The sequence below is a fragment of the Phasianus colchicus genome, chromosome 31 (assembly GCF_987193195.1).
Source record: "Phasianus colchicus chromosome 31, bPhaCol1.hap1.1, whole genome shotgun sequence".
NCBI lineage: Eukaryota > Metazoa > Chordata > Aves > Galliformes > Phasianidae > Phasianus > Phasianus colchicus.
The window spans coordinates 355,598-372,210 of NC_143466.1; the positions used below are offsets into that span (position 1 = coordinate 355,598).

Here is a 16,613-nt window from a genome sequence, read left to right on the forward strand (position 1 = left end):
CATGATGGGCACGTAACTTGGACATCAGGAACGTGACTTCAAAGGCTTCAAAGCATCGGGAATGTCTCCTTTGGAGAGAGACTGAGAGGTTTGGGCTTGTTGAGCCCGGAGAACAGAAGGCTCATGGGAGACCGTGTGGCTGCCTTTCAGTACACGGGGCCTCACAGATCACCCTTGCTGAGGGTGAGCACTATTCCCTCATTGAGGACATTGATGAAGATGTTGAACAAGACCGGACCCAGCACCGACCCCTGAGGAACACCGCTGGTTACAGGTCTCCAACCGGACTCTGCACCGCCAACGACGACCCTCTGCGCTCTGCCAGTCAGCCAGTTCTCAACCCACCTCACTGTCCACTCATCTGTCCACACTTCCTCAGCTTTGTCATAAGGATGTTGTGGGAGACGGTATCAAACGCCTTGCTGAAAGCAAGGTAGACTACATGCACTACATCCACCCAGCCAGTGACAACATCGTAGAAGGCTACCAGGTTGGTCAAGCATGCCCTCCCCCTGGTGAACCCTTGCTGATTACTCCTGATAACCTCCTTTTCTTCCAGTTGTCTGGAGATGGCATCCAGCACAAGCTGTTCCATCACCTTTCCAGGGACAGAGGTGTGCCCAGGTGGCCAAGAGGGCCAACAGCATCTTGCATTAGAAATAGCGTGGCCAGCAGGAGCAGGGAGGGAATCATCCCCCTGTACTCAGCCCTGGTGAGGCCACGCATTGAGCACTGTGTTCAGTTTTGGGCCGCTCACTACAAAAAAAGACATTGAGGCCCTGGAACGTGTCCAGAGAAGGGCAACAAAGCTGGTATGGGGTCTGGAACACAGGCCTTACGAGGAGCGGCTGAAGGAGTTGGGGTTGTTCAGTCTGGAGAAGAGGAGGCTCAGAGGAGACCTCATTGCAATCTACAACTTCCTGAATGGAGGCTGTGATGAGGAGGGGTTTGGCCTCGTCTCCCAGGCAACAAACAGGACCCGAGGAAATGGCCATAAGTTGTACCAGAGGAGGTTTAGGTTAGACATAAGGAAGAACTTGTTCTCTCAGAGAGCAGCCAGGCACTGGAATGGCTGCCCAGGAAGGTGGTGGAGTCGCCGTCCCTGGCAGTGTTCAAGAGGCATCTGGATTAGGAGTTACAGGATATGGTTTAGTGCTTGTGGTAGCAGTGGTGATGGAAGGAGTTTTTTCTCCTTTCCTTTTTCTTCTTTTCTTCCCTTCCTTTCCTTTTTTTCCTTTTTTCATTTTGTTTTCTGTTTTCCATCTTTTCTTTCCCTCTCCCCTTTTCTTTCCCTCTCCCCTTTTCTTTCCCTCTCCCCTTTTCTTTCCCTCTCCCCTTTTCTTTCCCTCTCCCCTTTTCTTTCCCTCTCCCCTTTTCTTTCCCTCTCCCCTTTTCTTTCCCTCTCCCCTTTTCTTTCCCTCTCCCCTTTTCTTTCCCTCTCCCCTTTTCTTTCCCTCTCCCCTTTTCTTTCCCTCTCCCCTTTTCTTTCCCTCTCCCCTTTTCTTTCCCTCTCCCCTTTTCTTTCCCTCTCCCCTTTTCTTTCCCTCTCCCCTTTTCTTTCCCTCTCCCCTTTTCTTTCCGTCTCTTTTCATCTCTTCCCCTTTCTTTCCTTTTTTCATTTCTTTTGATTCATTTTGTTTAGTACTTTCTTACTTTTCATCTTTTAGATTCCTTTCTAAAAGAAAAGATAGAATGGGAGACAATAATTAAAGAAACAAAACCTGCTTTGAAAGCCATGGGGCCGGATGGATTGAACCTTGGGGTGCTGAGGGGGTTGGCAGACGTGGCTGCCAAGCCGCTCTCCATCATCCTTCAGCAGTCCTGGCTAATTGGGGATGTGTCCTGGCTGTCCCTGAACGTGTTTAAAGAGCTCTGGATGTGGTGCTCAGGGACATGATTGAGTGGTGGGTTGTTAGAGTTAGGGGAGTATGGTCAGGTTGTGGTTGGACTCGATGATCTTTCGGGTCTTTTCCAACCTGATCCATTCTATGATTCTACGGATTTAACAGCAGCGTTCTTGTGGGAGCTGCATTGAAACTTGCAGTGTCTCTGGGTCCCCAGAATTACTTTCTCCAAGCTGATTCGTAGGTGCTGGCACTTCTTTAAAGCAAGAGCAGCTGCTGATGGGAGGAAGGTAGTTCAGGCTCATGAGCTCTGCAGCATCTCCCAGGATGGTACCAGAGGAGGCAGGAATGATATTGCAGAAGATGAGAAGCTCCCCAGCAGGAAGCCAGAAACCCTGCGGGAGAGTCGGAGCACGTGTGGATGCCCAGGAGGTAATGCAGCCCCAGTATTTGAGAAGCGCGTGGCCAAGGAGCTGCGGCCCAAGAACAGAGCTATTCCGCCTTTGCAGAATAGCTGGCATCCCAAGAAGGACTCGTCTGTCCTTGTAAAAAGCAGGGGGAGGGCACGTCCAAATGCTTGCTGGTTGCTTGGGAGCTCAAATCCTCCAAGCTGGAGGCAGCCTGGGGGTAACATCTCCTTGGTCCGATTGTGCAGCACCTGAGCAAGAACTGGCTGCATGAGGGTCATCTTAATTTCTCTGTTCTTTTACTTAAATAAACCCGTTGGGAGACCGTGGTGTTGGTTTCCTAAAATTTGGATCTGGGAGGTGAGCACGCCCTTTGCTTATGATGGAAGCACAGAAGTGATGCGGGCACTCGCTGAGGTCACAGTCATCGCCGAGGTGGGAGCGTTTGTGGCACAGCCGGTGAGCAGAGCTGGTGCTCTGGTGAGTGTGCTGCACGCAGAGACTGAGCTGTGAGCTTTCCTTGAGAGATCACCCTGCGAGAGCCCGTCGGAAGCACCGCTGCGGCGTGTGCGTGAGCTGGGCACAGCTCAGGCTGAGCAGGCCGAGCAGGTGAGCTGGGTTTGGTGCTGGGTGGTTGCCGGGAGGTGTCTCAGCAGGAAAGCTGGGCTGGGGTGGGCACGCTGCATCAGCCCTCGTCCCGGCTGGCAGTGAGACAGAGGGAGTTTTCTTCAGGACAGCAACACCAGCCATGTGCTTCAAGGCGCGTAACTATTGAGGAGATGGAGAACGCTTGCTGTCAGAAATCATGGCAGCTGTACAGGAGCTGGGTGTATTTTGGGGACAGTCCTTGTAACCAGCTGGTTTCGAGACATTGCCCTGCCCGAGAGTCTAAACTGCACAGCAGAAGAATGCTGGGAAAATGCTTCTTCCTCACTGTTTTTCACTTGCAGGTTCTTTCCTTAGGGTTCCTTTTTCCTTTCCAAAAGGAGATTTTGGGGATCGAGGCACTTGAAGAGAGAGTGAAGCCAGCTCTTTCCAACAGTGCGGGCAGTCCCTGTGGAGAGGACCCCGGGAACTTGAGCTTCCCCTGAGACGTTCCCCAGCATGTCTCAGCAGGGAGACGGACGCAGTTGCCATCGCTGCTTTGCGCGTGGAAAGGTATGGCTGGGTTTCTTTCGCTTGGGTTTCTCCTTTCTCTGGTTTTGGAGGGGAAGGGGTGGAGCAGGGGGAGCCCTGCTGGTCCTTTGTTAGCTCAGTAAGCGGCTGGGTTGTGCACTTGCAGCAACAGGACAGCATTGCCAGGCTCCTTAACCTGCTGGGGCAGGGTGGGAGCAGAGAGCGGGCACTGCCCTCCTGCCAGCTGCACCTGGTTATGGTTTGCCAGCTGCCCTGGGTTTCTGCTGAGAAGTTAGTTCTAGCTGCCTGCAGTAGTAAAGGGTGGGGAAGAAATAGTGGTGAAGAGCTAAGGCTGTGTACGGTAATTTTGCATGGGTTGAACTGTGGCACCTGAAGTCACTGTTTCCCTCGGAATAATGCTGGTGTTTGCAGGTGTGTTGGTTTAACCCCCCGAAGTGATGTCTGAGAGCGCCCGTCTTCTCCACCTGAACGATGAGAAAGCTGGATATGCCCAGAAATTGCAGCGCGTGCAGATGTTGTGAATGCGCTCCCAAATGTTTCCGTTAGTGATAACTAACGTCTCAGCACTCTGATACCCACCTCTGGCACCATCTGGAACGCTGCATCTCTTTGCAAACGTTGGGTGGCCGTTTCCATGGCCCTTCCTTTATTTCTGTCCTCAGAAGCAGCGCGGCGCAGTTCCCTGTGCTAGGGAGCAGCACCCAGCAGGCTGCCAGAGATCCAACAGTGCCTTGCAGCGCACAGAGGGACGCGATGGGGACGGACCATCCTTAGCACCACGCAAAAGTGAGTCTCTGCAGTCCTCTGTCATGAAGTATGGAAGAATGCATTTTAAGTATTACTTCTGAGCGGTGCAGCACTGCAGGGGTGTCCGGTAACCATGGTGGAAGCATTAGAGAGGCCGACAGCAACAGATGGCAGCAGTGAGACAGAAGTGTGTGTGTAAGTGGTGGTGCTCAGAGCTGAGTGCATTCCCTGTAGGGACAAAAAATCCGTGCCTCGACTTTTGCAGCTGATAGCGTTTTGTGTGCTGACGCAGCTTTGCTCTGCAGCATGCAGAGCTGTCAGGCAGACTGGGGTTCCTCTGCTGCCACCTGAGCGGGAATGAGAGCAGTAGTGCTTTGTGCAAGCGCACTGCAGTTTAAAGATCAGTTTCTGTTCTGGCTGTAGAAGAGTGTCTTTTGGTTTTTGTGGTGGACGTGGGCTAACAGGACAGTGCTGCTCCTGGTGTCTGTGAAATCAACACACAATCTGTTGTTGTAGGGACGGAGCCTGCGCGTCCATGGAATGGTGCTGGGCTTGGGGGGAAACGGAAAGCCTCCCCAGGTAAGAAGCTCTTGTGAGCTGTGGTGTGGGTACCTGCCTCTAAATAGGGCTGCATGAAGGGCTGTGTGGGATGGAGGAGAAAAGAAGGGGCACTGCAGATCTGTGCTGACTGCAGAAATGGCACAGCGTTGTAGCAGCAGAAAGGCCAATTGAAGAAACTACGCTTGAGGAGCAGAAGTTTGTGGTTGGCTGTGCTAAAATGCTCCTCCAAAGAGATGCTCTTCATGTCTTTCTTGTTTCCTTTCTGACAGAAGCTGATGCAAGCAGGCTTGCAGTGAAGCGCAGCCTTGCAGGAAGCCAGGGGAGGAGCATGGAGTGTGGCACAGCCCCCAAGAGAGGTACAGACACACAGCAGCATCTGGGTTTGGTGCACTGTCTTTCTAGTTAGGCTTTCTGTCTGTCCTTTCCTGGGACTGCTGTCGTTGCGTGTTGCTTGAGATCTTAATCCCTGGGGATTACAGTTGCCTTTCCTGTCCCAATTGGAAATGGCCCACAGTTCAGCCAAGATCCCAAGGTCCATTGCTGTGAACACTCGAGAGTTCCTAGCATTGTGGCCCATTTTGCAGACCGAAGGCAGTGTGTGACTCTCTTTTAATCTTGCTGCTTCCCCTTGCTTGATTTGAACAGGGAGAGGTGCTGAGCCAAACGGCAAGATGTACGCGAAAGCTCCTCTCCAGGCTCCAGGAGGGCTTCCTGGAACAGCAGGTCCCAGCAGAGGGGAAAGACCTTCCCCTGCAGTTGACAACCACTCCCTCTCCAAGACCATGGCTGCAAGAAAGCGCAAGGGAGTGGAGGAAGAGGAGCAAAAAGCAGAGCTGTGGCCTGCCAAGAAACAAGTGAAGGTGGAGCGCGATGGGGAGAAGGCTCAGAGCCCACATCAGAGCAGAGGCGGTGTGCCAGCTCCAGCAACACACCCTGGGCCTGCCCCAGCGCCGACTGAGCGGTTCCGGACCTCAAAGCGAAGAGGTAGGAAGGTGCTGCAGCTGCCCTGGTGAGGTGCTTCCCTTATCAGGTGCATGGAGTTTGCTTAGGATTTGCTTTGCTTTCTCCTTCTCTCTGCGGAGAGGGGAAAAGAGTAGAAGGCTGCCGAGTCCAATGGCAAGGAAGTGCCAGAAAGTGTAACCCTCTCTTTTCCCATGAAATCCATGACGGCCTTCTGCTTGTCCCACTGGAAATACCCTTCCCTGAGAGGCTTCCTAGCCTGTTTTCATGTACCCATGTTTCCGCGGTTTTGCTGTTGACAAACTGAATTTCTCTCCTCTTTCTCTATAGCAAGACGACAACGACAAAAAGAGAGGAGAGCAGAAATGAAGAAGGCTGCTCTGAGAGCTGCCGCTGCACGTGCAGAGGTGAGTCCTCGGTGAGCACAGACACGGCTCTTGTTGTTCTCTGTCTGTCATACGTGAAGGGGATTGTAGAATGCTGGGGGAAGCGGTGTCCTACTTTGACGCTCGCTTTCTTTCTTTCCAGTCCTCCACAATGAACAGCCTTGTGGAGATGATGGAGAAGCTGCAGCTGAAGGACTGAGTGGAGGAGCATCAGAAGGCAGCGGCTTCGTGGCAGCAGCCCAACTTGGCACTCTGGTTGCAGTCCATCAATAAACAATTGGAGCTTTGTATTCACAAAGAGCGCACGGCCTGATTTGTCCAGTGGCACTCAGTGAGCTGCTGCACCACCTCCTCGTTATTCCACTCGCGGCGCTGGGTCAGAACTCCCACATCTCCATCAGGGGATGCTGCAGGTTATAGAAGCAATGGATGCACCAGTCCTTGGCCCTGCCCATAAACGCACTGCCTGCAAAGCACGTGCACAGAATGCGAGTAGCACGGCCTGAGCACAGGCGCGCTGAGTTAGAGAACAGCTGTCTCGAGCTGTCTGAGTTTCTCGGGGCAGCACTGAGCAGAAGTGAGCGTGTGCCCCTCACCCTGCAGGCGTCTCTTCCCTGCAGGGGGAAGAGAGGCTCCGCCAGCTGCCTGATCCCGGAAGGCAGAGGTGTTCTCCTGACTTCTCTGCAGTGCTACCTTGCCTCATTGTCCCCCCTCTCTTCAGCCGTTTTGATGCTACTTTTCATCCTTTGGGCAGAGCTTGAGTCACTCTCATCATCGCACAGCTTTGTACTGAGCGGTGTGGAATTTTCTGGCTTTGCTCTTAAAAGCCTAGGCTGAAAACTGCAGCGTGCATGCTTAGTTTACATGGGGACATGGGGGGGGACATCCCCTAACCCCCATTATCGAAAAATAAACCTTAATTGCAAAAGTGAGGGGTGTCAACCCCCGACCCATGGGAACAAAGTGGTCCATGGGGGTGACACTGTGGGGGTGTCCCCATCTCCAGTACGTGACACCACCAGGGTGCCATGAAGGTGTCCCCAACTTTGGTGGTGTGACAGCACGATGCTGTGTCCCCACTTCTCCAGGAAGTCCTCCAGCTGGTTACAGTGTCCCCAGCTTCGGCTCAACGTCCCCAGGGGGTCCTTTTGTCCCCTCTGCATGACGGTGACACCCGATGCTGGCTGCCGAACGCGACACCCGATGACGATGACACCGCGTCACAGCTGTGCCACGCTGGTGTCACACAGTCCCCTCTGGTGGTGGCACAGAGTTCACCACCGTGCGTGTCCACATCCTCATGTCAGACGATGGTGACAGCGCCAGAGGACTCCAGTGTCACCAGGTCCAGCTCTAGGTGGGCCTGGAGGGGTGACAAAGAACAGTGAGAGGCTCAGTGACAGCATGGTGACAACGCAGAGCTGCCTGTGCCTGGCCCTATGCGGTGGTCAGAGTACAGGGAATGGTGTCACCCGATAGATGGTGGCACACAAGTGACGGTGACACCAGATGACGGTAACAACAGTGACAGCCAGGGATGGGGACACTGCGTCACGGCTGTTCCACATCGAGGTCACCCTGTGTCACGGTGTCACCTGAAGACAGTGACACTCAACGACTCCCAGTGGCATCCAGTGAAGGGAAGAACCAACAATGGTGACACCACCGACCCCATGTCACACCCACAGCAGACCCCACATGTCCCCCGACTGTCCCCAGCTCCCCTCCCTGTACACTCCTCGTCACCTCTTCAATGAGGATGGCACCGCTCTGCAGTTGTGCCAGTCCTCTTCTTGGTTGCAAGTGTCCCATTTGGTTTTGTCATCCAGTATTTTTGGGAGAAAACGTGTGGTAGTTCTAAGAGAAGGGGTATTTCTGGGAGAAAATATCCTCTTTTTGGAAGAGAAGGTGAAATTTACCACTGAAATGTGGTATTTCTGGGAGAAAATGACATACTTGAGGGAGAGAACTCGGAAATGGTGGGAGAGAATGTCTTCTATTCGAGAGCAACTGTGGTATTTTTGGTGTGACGACTGGTCCTTTGGGGAGAAAATACGGTAAATATGGGAGAAAATGTCCTCTTGAGGAGTGTCAAGTGGTACTTTTGAGAGAAAATGTCAGGTATTTCTCAGAAAACTGCTGTTTCTGGGAGATAGTAGCATCCTTGGTTGGAAAATGACAGGTGTTTGTGAGAAAGCTGGTATTTTGGGAAAAAAGGCCGTATTTTTAAGACGAAGCTGGTATTTCTGGGGGAATATGTCCCGTCTTTGGGAGAAAAGTGGTCTATCTTGGAGAAAATGTCATGTATTTGGGAGAAAACTGGTCTATCTGGAAGAAACTGCCATTTTTCTGGGAGTAAGTGTGATCCTGAGGAGCGTCAAGTAGTATTCTTGGGATGAAACGTGAGGTATTTCTAAGCGTAGTGGTATTTCTGGGAGAAAATGTCTTGTTTTGGGGGGAAAAGATCACATGTATGTGAGAAAGCTGGTATTTCTGGGAGTAAACGCCATATTTTTAGGAAAAAATGGGTATTTCCCGGATAATCGGTCACATAGTTAGGAGAAAAGTGGTCTACCTGGGAGAAAATGTCCTTGTTTTTTGGTGGAAGAGATCATGTGTAGGGGACTAAAATAGTGTTCCCGGATGAAAATGTCACGTATCTGTGAGAAAAGTGGTATCTGTGGGTCACAGTGCTGTTCCCCAGGGGTCGGTGCTGGGGCCTGTCCTCCTCAAGATCTTTCTTGATGAGCTGAGGGCACTGAGTGCACCCTCGGGAAGTTTGCGGATGACACCAGGCTGGCTGGAAGTGTGGATCTGCCTGGGGGTACCGAGGCCCCACAGAGGGATCTGGACAGGCTGGAGAGCTGGGCTGAAGCCAATGGGATGAGTTCCAACAAGGCCAAAGGCCAGGTCCTGCGCTTTGGCTGCAACAACCCCAGGCGACGCTACAGGCTGGGGGCGGAGCGGCTGGAAGATGCGTAGAGGAAGTGGACCTGGGGGTGTTGATGGATGCTGGGCTGAAATGAGCCAGCAGTGTGCCCGGGTGGCCAAGAAGGCCAATGGCATCCTGGCCTGCATCGGGAACGGTGTGGCCAGCAGGAACAGGGCAGTGATTGTCCCCCTGTCCTCAGCTCTGGTGAGGCCGCACCTCGAGTGCTGTGTCCACTTTTGGGCCCCTCACTGCCAGAAAGACATCGAGGCCCTGGAGCGGGTTCAAAGAAGGGCGCCAAGGCTGGCGAGGGGTCTGGAGCACAGAGCTCACGAGGAGCGGCTGAAGGAGCTGGGGTTGTTCAGTTGGAGAAGAGGAGGCTCAGGAAGACCTTACTGCTCTCTAGAACTACCTGAAGGGAGCTTGTAGTGAGCTGGGCTTCGGCCTCTCCTCTCGTGTCACTAGTGCCGAAAAACAACGTTATAACCCACAAATATCAGTGTTCTCCCAAATACACGATGTTTTCTTCCGGAAAGATCACTTTTCAATCCTAAATATGACAATTTGTTCCAAAAATGCGATATTTTCTCCCGGAAATACAAGCATTCTCCAAAATCCATGATATTTTCTCCCAGAATGCCAGCTTTATCAGAGATATATGAAATTTTCTTCCAAAATTATGATATTTCCTCCCAGAAATATCAGTTTCCTTAGAAATACTTCACGTTTCCTCCAAAAAATACAACATTACAATACCCCCCCTTCCCCATAATGTGATACTTTCTCCAGGGAGTCACAGTTTTCTTAGAAATACCTCATGTTTTCTCCAAACAATATGACATTACAGTCCTCAGTATGACATTTTCTCCCAAAAATAGGACATTTCCTCCCAGAAATACCAGTTATCTTTACAAAAATAGGACTGCAGCCATTGGAGATCTGCTGGAAGGACAGACGGCCAGCTCCAGGAGCTCCAGGAGGCTCCTGGAATGCAGCCATGGTCACTTTGTGCTCCGGGCGTTGGGCAGACCGACCAGAGGTGAAGCGTGGCTGGATCTGCTGCTCAGCAGTGCGGAGGAGATGATGAGTGAAAGGCGTTCAGGTTGGGGCAGCCTGGCTGCAGTGAGCACGGCTTGTGGGGTTGGTGATCCGAGGGATGTGGGCATGGCAAGGAGTGGGGCAGGACCTGAGCTTTGGGACGGCGAGCTTTAAGCTTTCACGGGCTGATGGCCCAGATCTCTGGGGATCTGTCTGTAAAAACAAAGATGGTGAGCAAAGCTGGCTGCTCTTCAAGGCTGCCTTCCCTTCTGAGAGCACAAGAGCTCTCCGTCCCTCTGAATAGAAAGCAGAGGACGCAGGAAGCCCATCGGCTCGCCGCAGACCTGCTGGGCAGCTGGGGGCAAAGCAAGGAGCAACAAGCTCTGCTAACAGGCCGTGTCACCTGGAGCAATACAGGGCTAACAAACAGGCCGTGTCACCTGGAGCAATACAGGGCTAACAGGCCGTGTCACCTGGGAAGAATACAGGGATGTCTGGACCTGCAGACGTGGGATCAGGAAACACAAGGCGCAGAACTGAACTTGGAGAGGGACGTGAAAAACAACAGGAAGACTTTCTACACGTGCATTGGCCAGAAGAGACAGGTCAAAGCAAGTGTGCCTCCTTTGTAAATGTAAAAGGAGAACTGCCTGCAACAGATGGAGAGAAGGCTGAGGTACAGAATGAGTTCTGTGCCTCGGTCTTCACTGGCAGCCAGGATTCCAGTGTTTGTCACGTCCCTGAGCCCTGCATCCATAAACCTCCAGGTGGGGACCGGGGTGGTAAATACCCCCTGCTGTGAGGGCAGAGCAGAGAGACTGCCTGATGAGATTGAACGTGTGCAAGTCTATGGAGCAGATAGATGGTGAGATGTGAGACTGAACGTGTACAAGTCTATGGGCAGGATGGCGTGCATCTCAGGGCTCTGAAGAAGCTGGCTGCCGAGCCGCTCTCCATCATATTTGAGAAGTCGTGGCTGTCAGGTGAGGTCCCGGATGCCTGGAGGAAGGGTCACGTCACCGTTGGCAAGAAAGGGAGCAAGGAGGACACGGGAACTACAGGCCGGTGAGTCTCACCTCTGTGCCTGGGAAGATGATGGGACAGATCCTCCTGGATGACATGCTTGATCACATGAGGAGTGAGCGTGTGATCCGAGACAGCCAGCACGGCTTCAGCAGGGGAAGTCATGCTTAACCAATCTGGTGGCCTTCTGTGATGGAGTGACGGTATCGGTGGACAAGGGGAGGGTGACCGACGTCATTTCCCCGGACTTGAGCACGGCCTTTGACACGGTCCCCCACCACATCCTTATCTCCAAACCGGAGGGATGTGGATTTGATGGGTGGACCACTCGATGGATAAGGAATTTGTTGTAAGGCCTCAGACAAAGAGTGGTTATTAATGGCCCTATGTCCAGGTGAGGCCAGTAACGAGCGGCATCCCCAGGGCTCTGTCTTGGGACCGGTGCTCTTTAGCACCTTTATCAACGACATGGATGGTGGAATCGAGTGCACCCTCAGCAAGTTTGCTGACAACACCAAGCTGAGCGGTGCGGTTGACACGGCTGAAGGAAGGGATGCCATTCGGAGGGACCTCGACAGGTTGGAAAGGCGGACCCGGGTGAACCTGATCAGGTCCTACACAGCACAGTGCAAGGTTTTGCACTTGGGCCGGAGGAATCCCAGGCATCCATACAGACTGGAAGGAGCGGTCCTTGAGAGCAGCCCCGTGGAGAAGGACCTGGGGGTCCTGATAGATGAAAAGCTTAGCATGAGCCAGCAGCGTGCCCTTGCAGGTGGGAAAGCAAATGGAATCCTGGGCTCCATCAGAAGAGGGGTGGCCAGCAGGGACAGGGAGGTGATTGTCCCCCTCTACTCCGCTCTTGTGAGGCCCCATCTGCAGTACTGCGACCACGTCTGGAGCCCCCAGTACAAGAAAGACAGGGAGCTGTTGGAGAGGATCCAGAGGAGGGCCACAAAGATGATCAGGGGACTGGAGCACCTCCCTTATGAGGACAGGCTGAGGGAGCTGGGCTTGTTCAGCCTGGAGAAAAGAAGGCTGCAGGGTGACCTCATTGCAGCATTTCAGCACCTAAAGGGAGCCTACAAGCAGGAGGGAAGTCAACTCTTGGAAAGGGTAGAAAACTGCAGGACGAGGGGAAATGGTTTGAAGTTGAGGGAGGGAAGATTTAGGGTGGATGTCAGGGGGAAGTTCTTTACAGAGAGTGGTCAGGTGCTGGAACAGCTGCCCAGAGAGATTGTGGATGCCCCATCCATCCCTGGAGGTGTTCAAGGCCAGATTGGATGGGAACCTGGGCAGCCTGGTCTAGTGTGAAATGTGGAGGTTGGTGGCCCTGCATGTAGCAGGGGGGTTGGAGATTCATGATCCTTGAGGTCCCTTCCAACCCTGGCAATTCTGTGATTCTCCTATTCTGTGTCTTCTCCCTGATGCCAATTGGAAGTGATATCCTTTAGTCTTCAGTATAACAGACATTCTGTGACTGTGCTTGAAGACAGTCTCCCTTGAGCGCTTTAGTTGTGCTTGTTTAGTGCTTGTAAAACCAACTGTGCAAGTGCTGCTCTCCTCCCCATTGTGAGGGGATTGCTGGCAGGAGCTAAGCAGTTATCACAGGCACATCCAGCAAGGAGCTGCCGTGGCAGATGGGCGGGTGGAGCAGCTGTCTTCCAACCTGTCCCCTGCAGCAGTTGGCATTCTGTAAGCTACTCTTCCCCAGTTTGCAGAACCAGTATCAAAAGTTGATACTCTTTTGTGAAAGAGTAAATGGGGGTTGAAAAAAGAGGCAATATGACATTCCTGACTGCAGATAAACAACAGCACAGATGCTGGTCACCGCCGCAGAAAAAGCTGGACTTGTTAATGAAGCAGCTTATCCATCTGTGTTGGGATTTTGTACAGCTGACCTCACCTGCCTCTCATTCCTTGCCATCGCCCCCTTTTTCCTCTAAGGTGAAAAAGACAGCCTTATTCTTTTTGAGTCCGTAATTGTGATCATTTATTGATTGAGTACAACCAGATAAGACATGGAGTGCCAAGTTGGGCGGCACTCGCAGCACTGCCCTGTAACACCACACACTGCAGCTGCTGCCTTCTGATGTTCTTCCTCTCAGTCCTTCAGGTGCAGATTCCGCATCGTTGCCACAGGACTGTTCATTATAGAGGACTGGAAAAAAACAAAGCAAGTGTAGAAATAGGACAGAAACAATCTAGGGAGAGCTCACTAAGAAAGTCTGAACAGTAAACTTCCACAACAGCCCCATGCAGAACAGCAGGTTACTGCCATTCAGATCACTGACATTACTTCCCATAACACACAGCTTAGCTGCTGTGCCCTCCTTTTTCCCTAGCTGAGCTGCATGCCCTTCCTTTTCCCTACCTGAGCTGCATGCCCTTCCTTTTCCCTACCTGAGCTGCATGCCCCTCGCCTCCTTTTTCTTGGTGCTCTTGCCTTTTCCTGCTACTCACTCCCAATCTCAACACTTGCCTGCTCTGCTTGCTGCTCTGACAAGTGCCTCTTAACTCTGCTCGCAGCTTCTCTCCTGCATGCCCTTCTCTATTCCCTTCTCGTGCCCTTCAGGCTTCTGCTCCCCTTGCTGAGCAAGCCCATGCCCGGTAGCTCCCCTTCAACCTCCTCCGCCCTTTGCCTTTCTCCACACAGATGCTTGCTTCTGGCCAGCACTCCTGCCCGCTGCCTAGCCCACAGCCCGCATCTCTTGGGGAGACAGCAAGGTGGCCTGGACCTACCCACACCTCCTCCCGGGCACGACTTCTCAGCTTTGCTTCAAGCCCACAAAAAGCCCCAAGGAGCTCCTCTTACCTTTGGGCTCAGCTTCTTCTCCTGCCGCGCAGCTCCTGTGCCAGGCGGGGGCTCAGCCCTCCCATTTTTCCCTTCCTCCCCTCCCCTCTCTCCTCTCCCCCCTCCTTCCCTTCCCCTCCCCTCCCGTACCCCCCCTTTTCTCCCTTTCCCCTCCCCTTCCCCCTTGCCTTATGGCAAACTCACCTTTCCTGCTCTTCACTCCCTCCTTCTTCATTCTCCTGCCTTTTGCTGCTACTCTCGCCTTACTTTCCCTTGCTGTGCTCTGCTTTGCTTTCTCTACATTTTGGCCATCCAGTCTTTTCTCAGCTGTTATTCTTGACTGTTTACTTGGCTTTTTTCTTCTTTTCTCATTTCTTTTTTTTCTGACCTTTTTGGGCTTTTTTCTTTTTCTTCTTTTTTTATGCTTTCGTTTCTTTTTTCATTTCATTGCACTTGTTCTTTTTTTTTTTTCTCTTTTCCTTTTCTTTTTGTTTTCATCTATTTTTTCTCATTTTCATCTTGGTTTTCTTTTTTCATTTTCACTCTTTTTTTCTTTTTTTTTTATTCCTTTTTTCTTTTTTTTTTCATTGCACTTTTCTTTTTTATTTCATTTTTCTCTCTCTTTTCTCATTTTTTTCTATTTTCATTTTTTCTTTTTCATCTTGGTTTTCTCTTTTTGTTTTCCATTTTTTTTTCTTTTTTCCTGTTTTATTTTTTTCCTTTATTACTCTTTTTTTTCCCTTTCTCTTTTTTCTTTCACCCTTTTTTCTTGTTTTTCATTTTTCTTTTTTTTTTTTTTATAATCATAGGTACTCCTGAAACCCCCTTTAAGCCCTCCTTACCCTCCCCATTCTTTCTTTTCTCCCTCACCTCCCCCCTTGCCCTATCCTACCATTCCCTTGCCTGCTCTTCTTACCTGAGCTGCTGTCCCTTCCTTTACCTACCTGAGCTGCTTGTTCCAAAAATTACCTAGCTGACCTGCTTGCCCCTCGCTTTCCCAGCTGAGCTGCTGGCCCCTCTCATTCCCTACCTGAGCTGCTTCCCCCTAACTTACCTAGCTGAGCTCCTTGCCCCTCACTACGTACTTGAGCAGATGTTTGCTCACTTGGCTTCCTTACTGGTTGTCCCCTCACTTACCTACCTCACCTGCTATCCACTCACTTTCCTAGCTTAGCTGCTGTCCCCTTCCTTTTCCCTACCTGAGCTGCATGCCCTTCCTTTTCCCTACCTGAGCTGCTTGCCCCTCCCTTCCCTACCTGAGCTGCATGCCCTTCCTTTTCCCTACCTGAGCTGCTTGCCCCTCGCCTCCTTTTTCTTGGTGCTCTTGCCTTTTCCTGCTACTCACTCCCAATCTCAACACTTGCCTGCTCTGCTTGCTGCTCTGACAAGTGCCTCTTAACTCTGCTCGCAGCTTCTCTCCTTCTGCATGCCCTTCTCTATTCCCTTCTCGTGCCCTTCAGGCTTCTGCTCCCCTTGCTGAGCAAGCCCATGCCCGGTAGCTCCCCTTCAACCTCCTCCGCCCTTTGCCTTTCTCCACACAGATGCTTGCTTCTGGCCAGCACTCCTGCCCGCTGCCTAGCCCACAGCCCGCATCTCCTGGGGAGACAGCAAGGTGGCCTGGAGCTACCCACACCTCCTCCCGGGCACGGCTTCTCAGCTTTGCTTCAAGCCCACAAAAAGCCCCAAGGAGCTCCTCTTACCTTTGGGCTCAGCTTCTTCTCCTGCCGTGCAGCTCCTGTGCCAGGCCGGGGCTCAGCTCTTCCCACACTCCTCCATTCCTGCAAGGTTGCTTTCCTTTGCTCTGCTGCAGTTAGCTTTCCTACTTGCTTTCTCTTGATATACATGGATTGCTTTTTACTTTTTTTCCTCCTCTGTGCCTCTTTTTTTCTGTTTTCAGCACTTCCATTTTTTTTTTCTTTTTCCATCTTTTTTTTTTCTTACTTTTCATTCTCATTTTTCCTTTTGTTTTTTTTTTTTTCCCCGCCCCGTTGAGATTCTCCCTCTTTATCCCCCTCAGCTTGCCTCTATCTGTGCCTCCAACTGGGTCTTCTCTCTCACATTCCCGTCTAGTGCCCGGTGTCACCCCACATTACCCTCTATTTCACTGTGCCCACGCAAACCCCCTATTGTCTCTCTGCAGCCTTTTATAACCTTACACCTCTCTACTTCCCCCCCAATCCCACCCACAGACCCCTGTCATGCCTGTTTCTCTATACCACGCCTACAGCCCTCCCGCTGCTCCCTGTAGCCCCACATCCCCTTCTATCCCACCTCCATTCCCCCTACAGCCACTCATAGAGCCACAGTTTCTTAGGTCCTCCCCCAGCCCCCTATATCCCTCCCCGTAGCTCTCGCCAGCCCCTCCCGGCCCCCAATGCTCCCTATAGCACCGTGTCCCCCCGTTTCCCCCTCACAGCCCTCTGCTGCCCTAAATCCCTTTGTACCCACCCCTATCGCCCCATGTACCCCGATACCACAGCCGCTGCAGCCCCGCCTGCCTCCCTATCCCCCCCCCGCCTTCCCAGCCCCTCACCCCACCAGGCTTCCTCCCCTGTCCCGGCGCCGCTCTCCGTCCCTCCCGGCTCCGGCTCTGCTGTGCTCAGCACCGCTCCCGTCGTGCCGCGGTTCCGTCTCGGTGCTGCCCGGACAGCTCCGGCGCGCAGCGGCGGTGCGGGGCGGCCAGGGCTGCGGGAGCGCCGCCGCCTGAGGGGAGAAGAGCTCTAGGCCGGCTGCCAACGGCCGTTCCCGCGCGCCGCGCATCAGCCAATCGGAGCCGGCGCCGCTGCCGCT

The 16,613-nt window shown here is 52.6% G+C and overlaps 2 protein-coding genes and 1 long non-coding RNA gene across 9 annotated transcripts in view; 2 read left to right on the forward strand and 1 right to left on the reverse strand.

The window, feature by feature from the left end:
- The window catches only part of LOC149914094 (uncharacterized), a 155,188-nt gene that overhangs the window by 97,680 nt on the left and 40,895 nt on the right, over positions 1-16,613 (forward strand). The window lies entirely within an intron of this gene.
- Positions 1,360-6,627, forward strand: LOC149914098 (zinc finger CCCH domain-containing protein 11A-like). The gene is made up of 6 exons (XM_090127670.1): positions 1,360-4,174; positions 4,652-4,714; positions 4,966-5,052; positions 5,342-5,680; positions 5,987-6,063; positions 6,185-6,627. The coding sequence occupies exons 3-6, from the start codon at positions 5,025-5,027 to the stop codon at positions 6,239-6,241; spliced, it is 501 nt and encodes a 166-aa protein (XP_089983796.1). The 5' UTR covers positions 1,360-4,174; positions 4,652-4,714; positions 4,966-5,024; the 3' UTR covers positions 6,242-6,627.
- LOC149914099 (uncharacterized) lies at positions 6,692-16,591 on the reverse strand. Of its 2 annotated transcripts, none has more exons than XR_016460644.1 (3): positions 16,362-16,586; positions 15,524-15,601; positions 6,692-13,190 (listed from the first exon to the last, which is right to left on the reverse strand). It is a non-coding gene; the product is annotated as an uncharacterized LOC149914099 (long non-coding RNA). The 2 variants fall into 2 exon arrangements; XR_016460643.1 differs by having other exon boundaries at positions 11,968-13,190; positions 14,028-15,601; positions 16,362-16,591.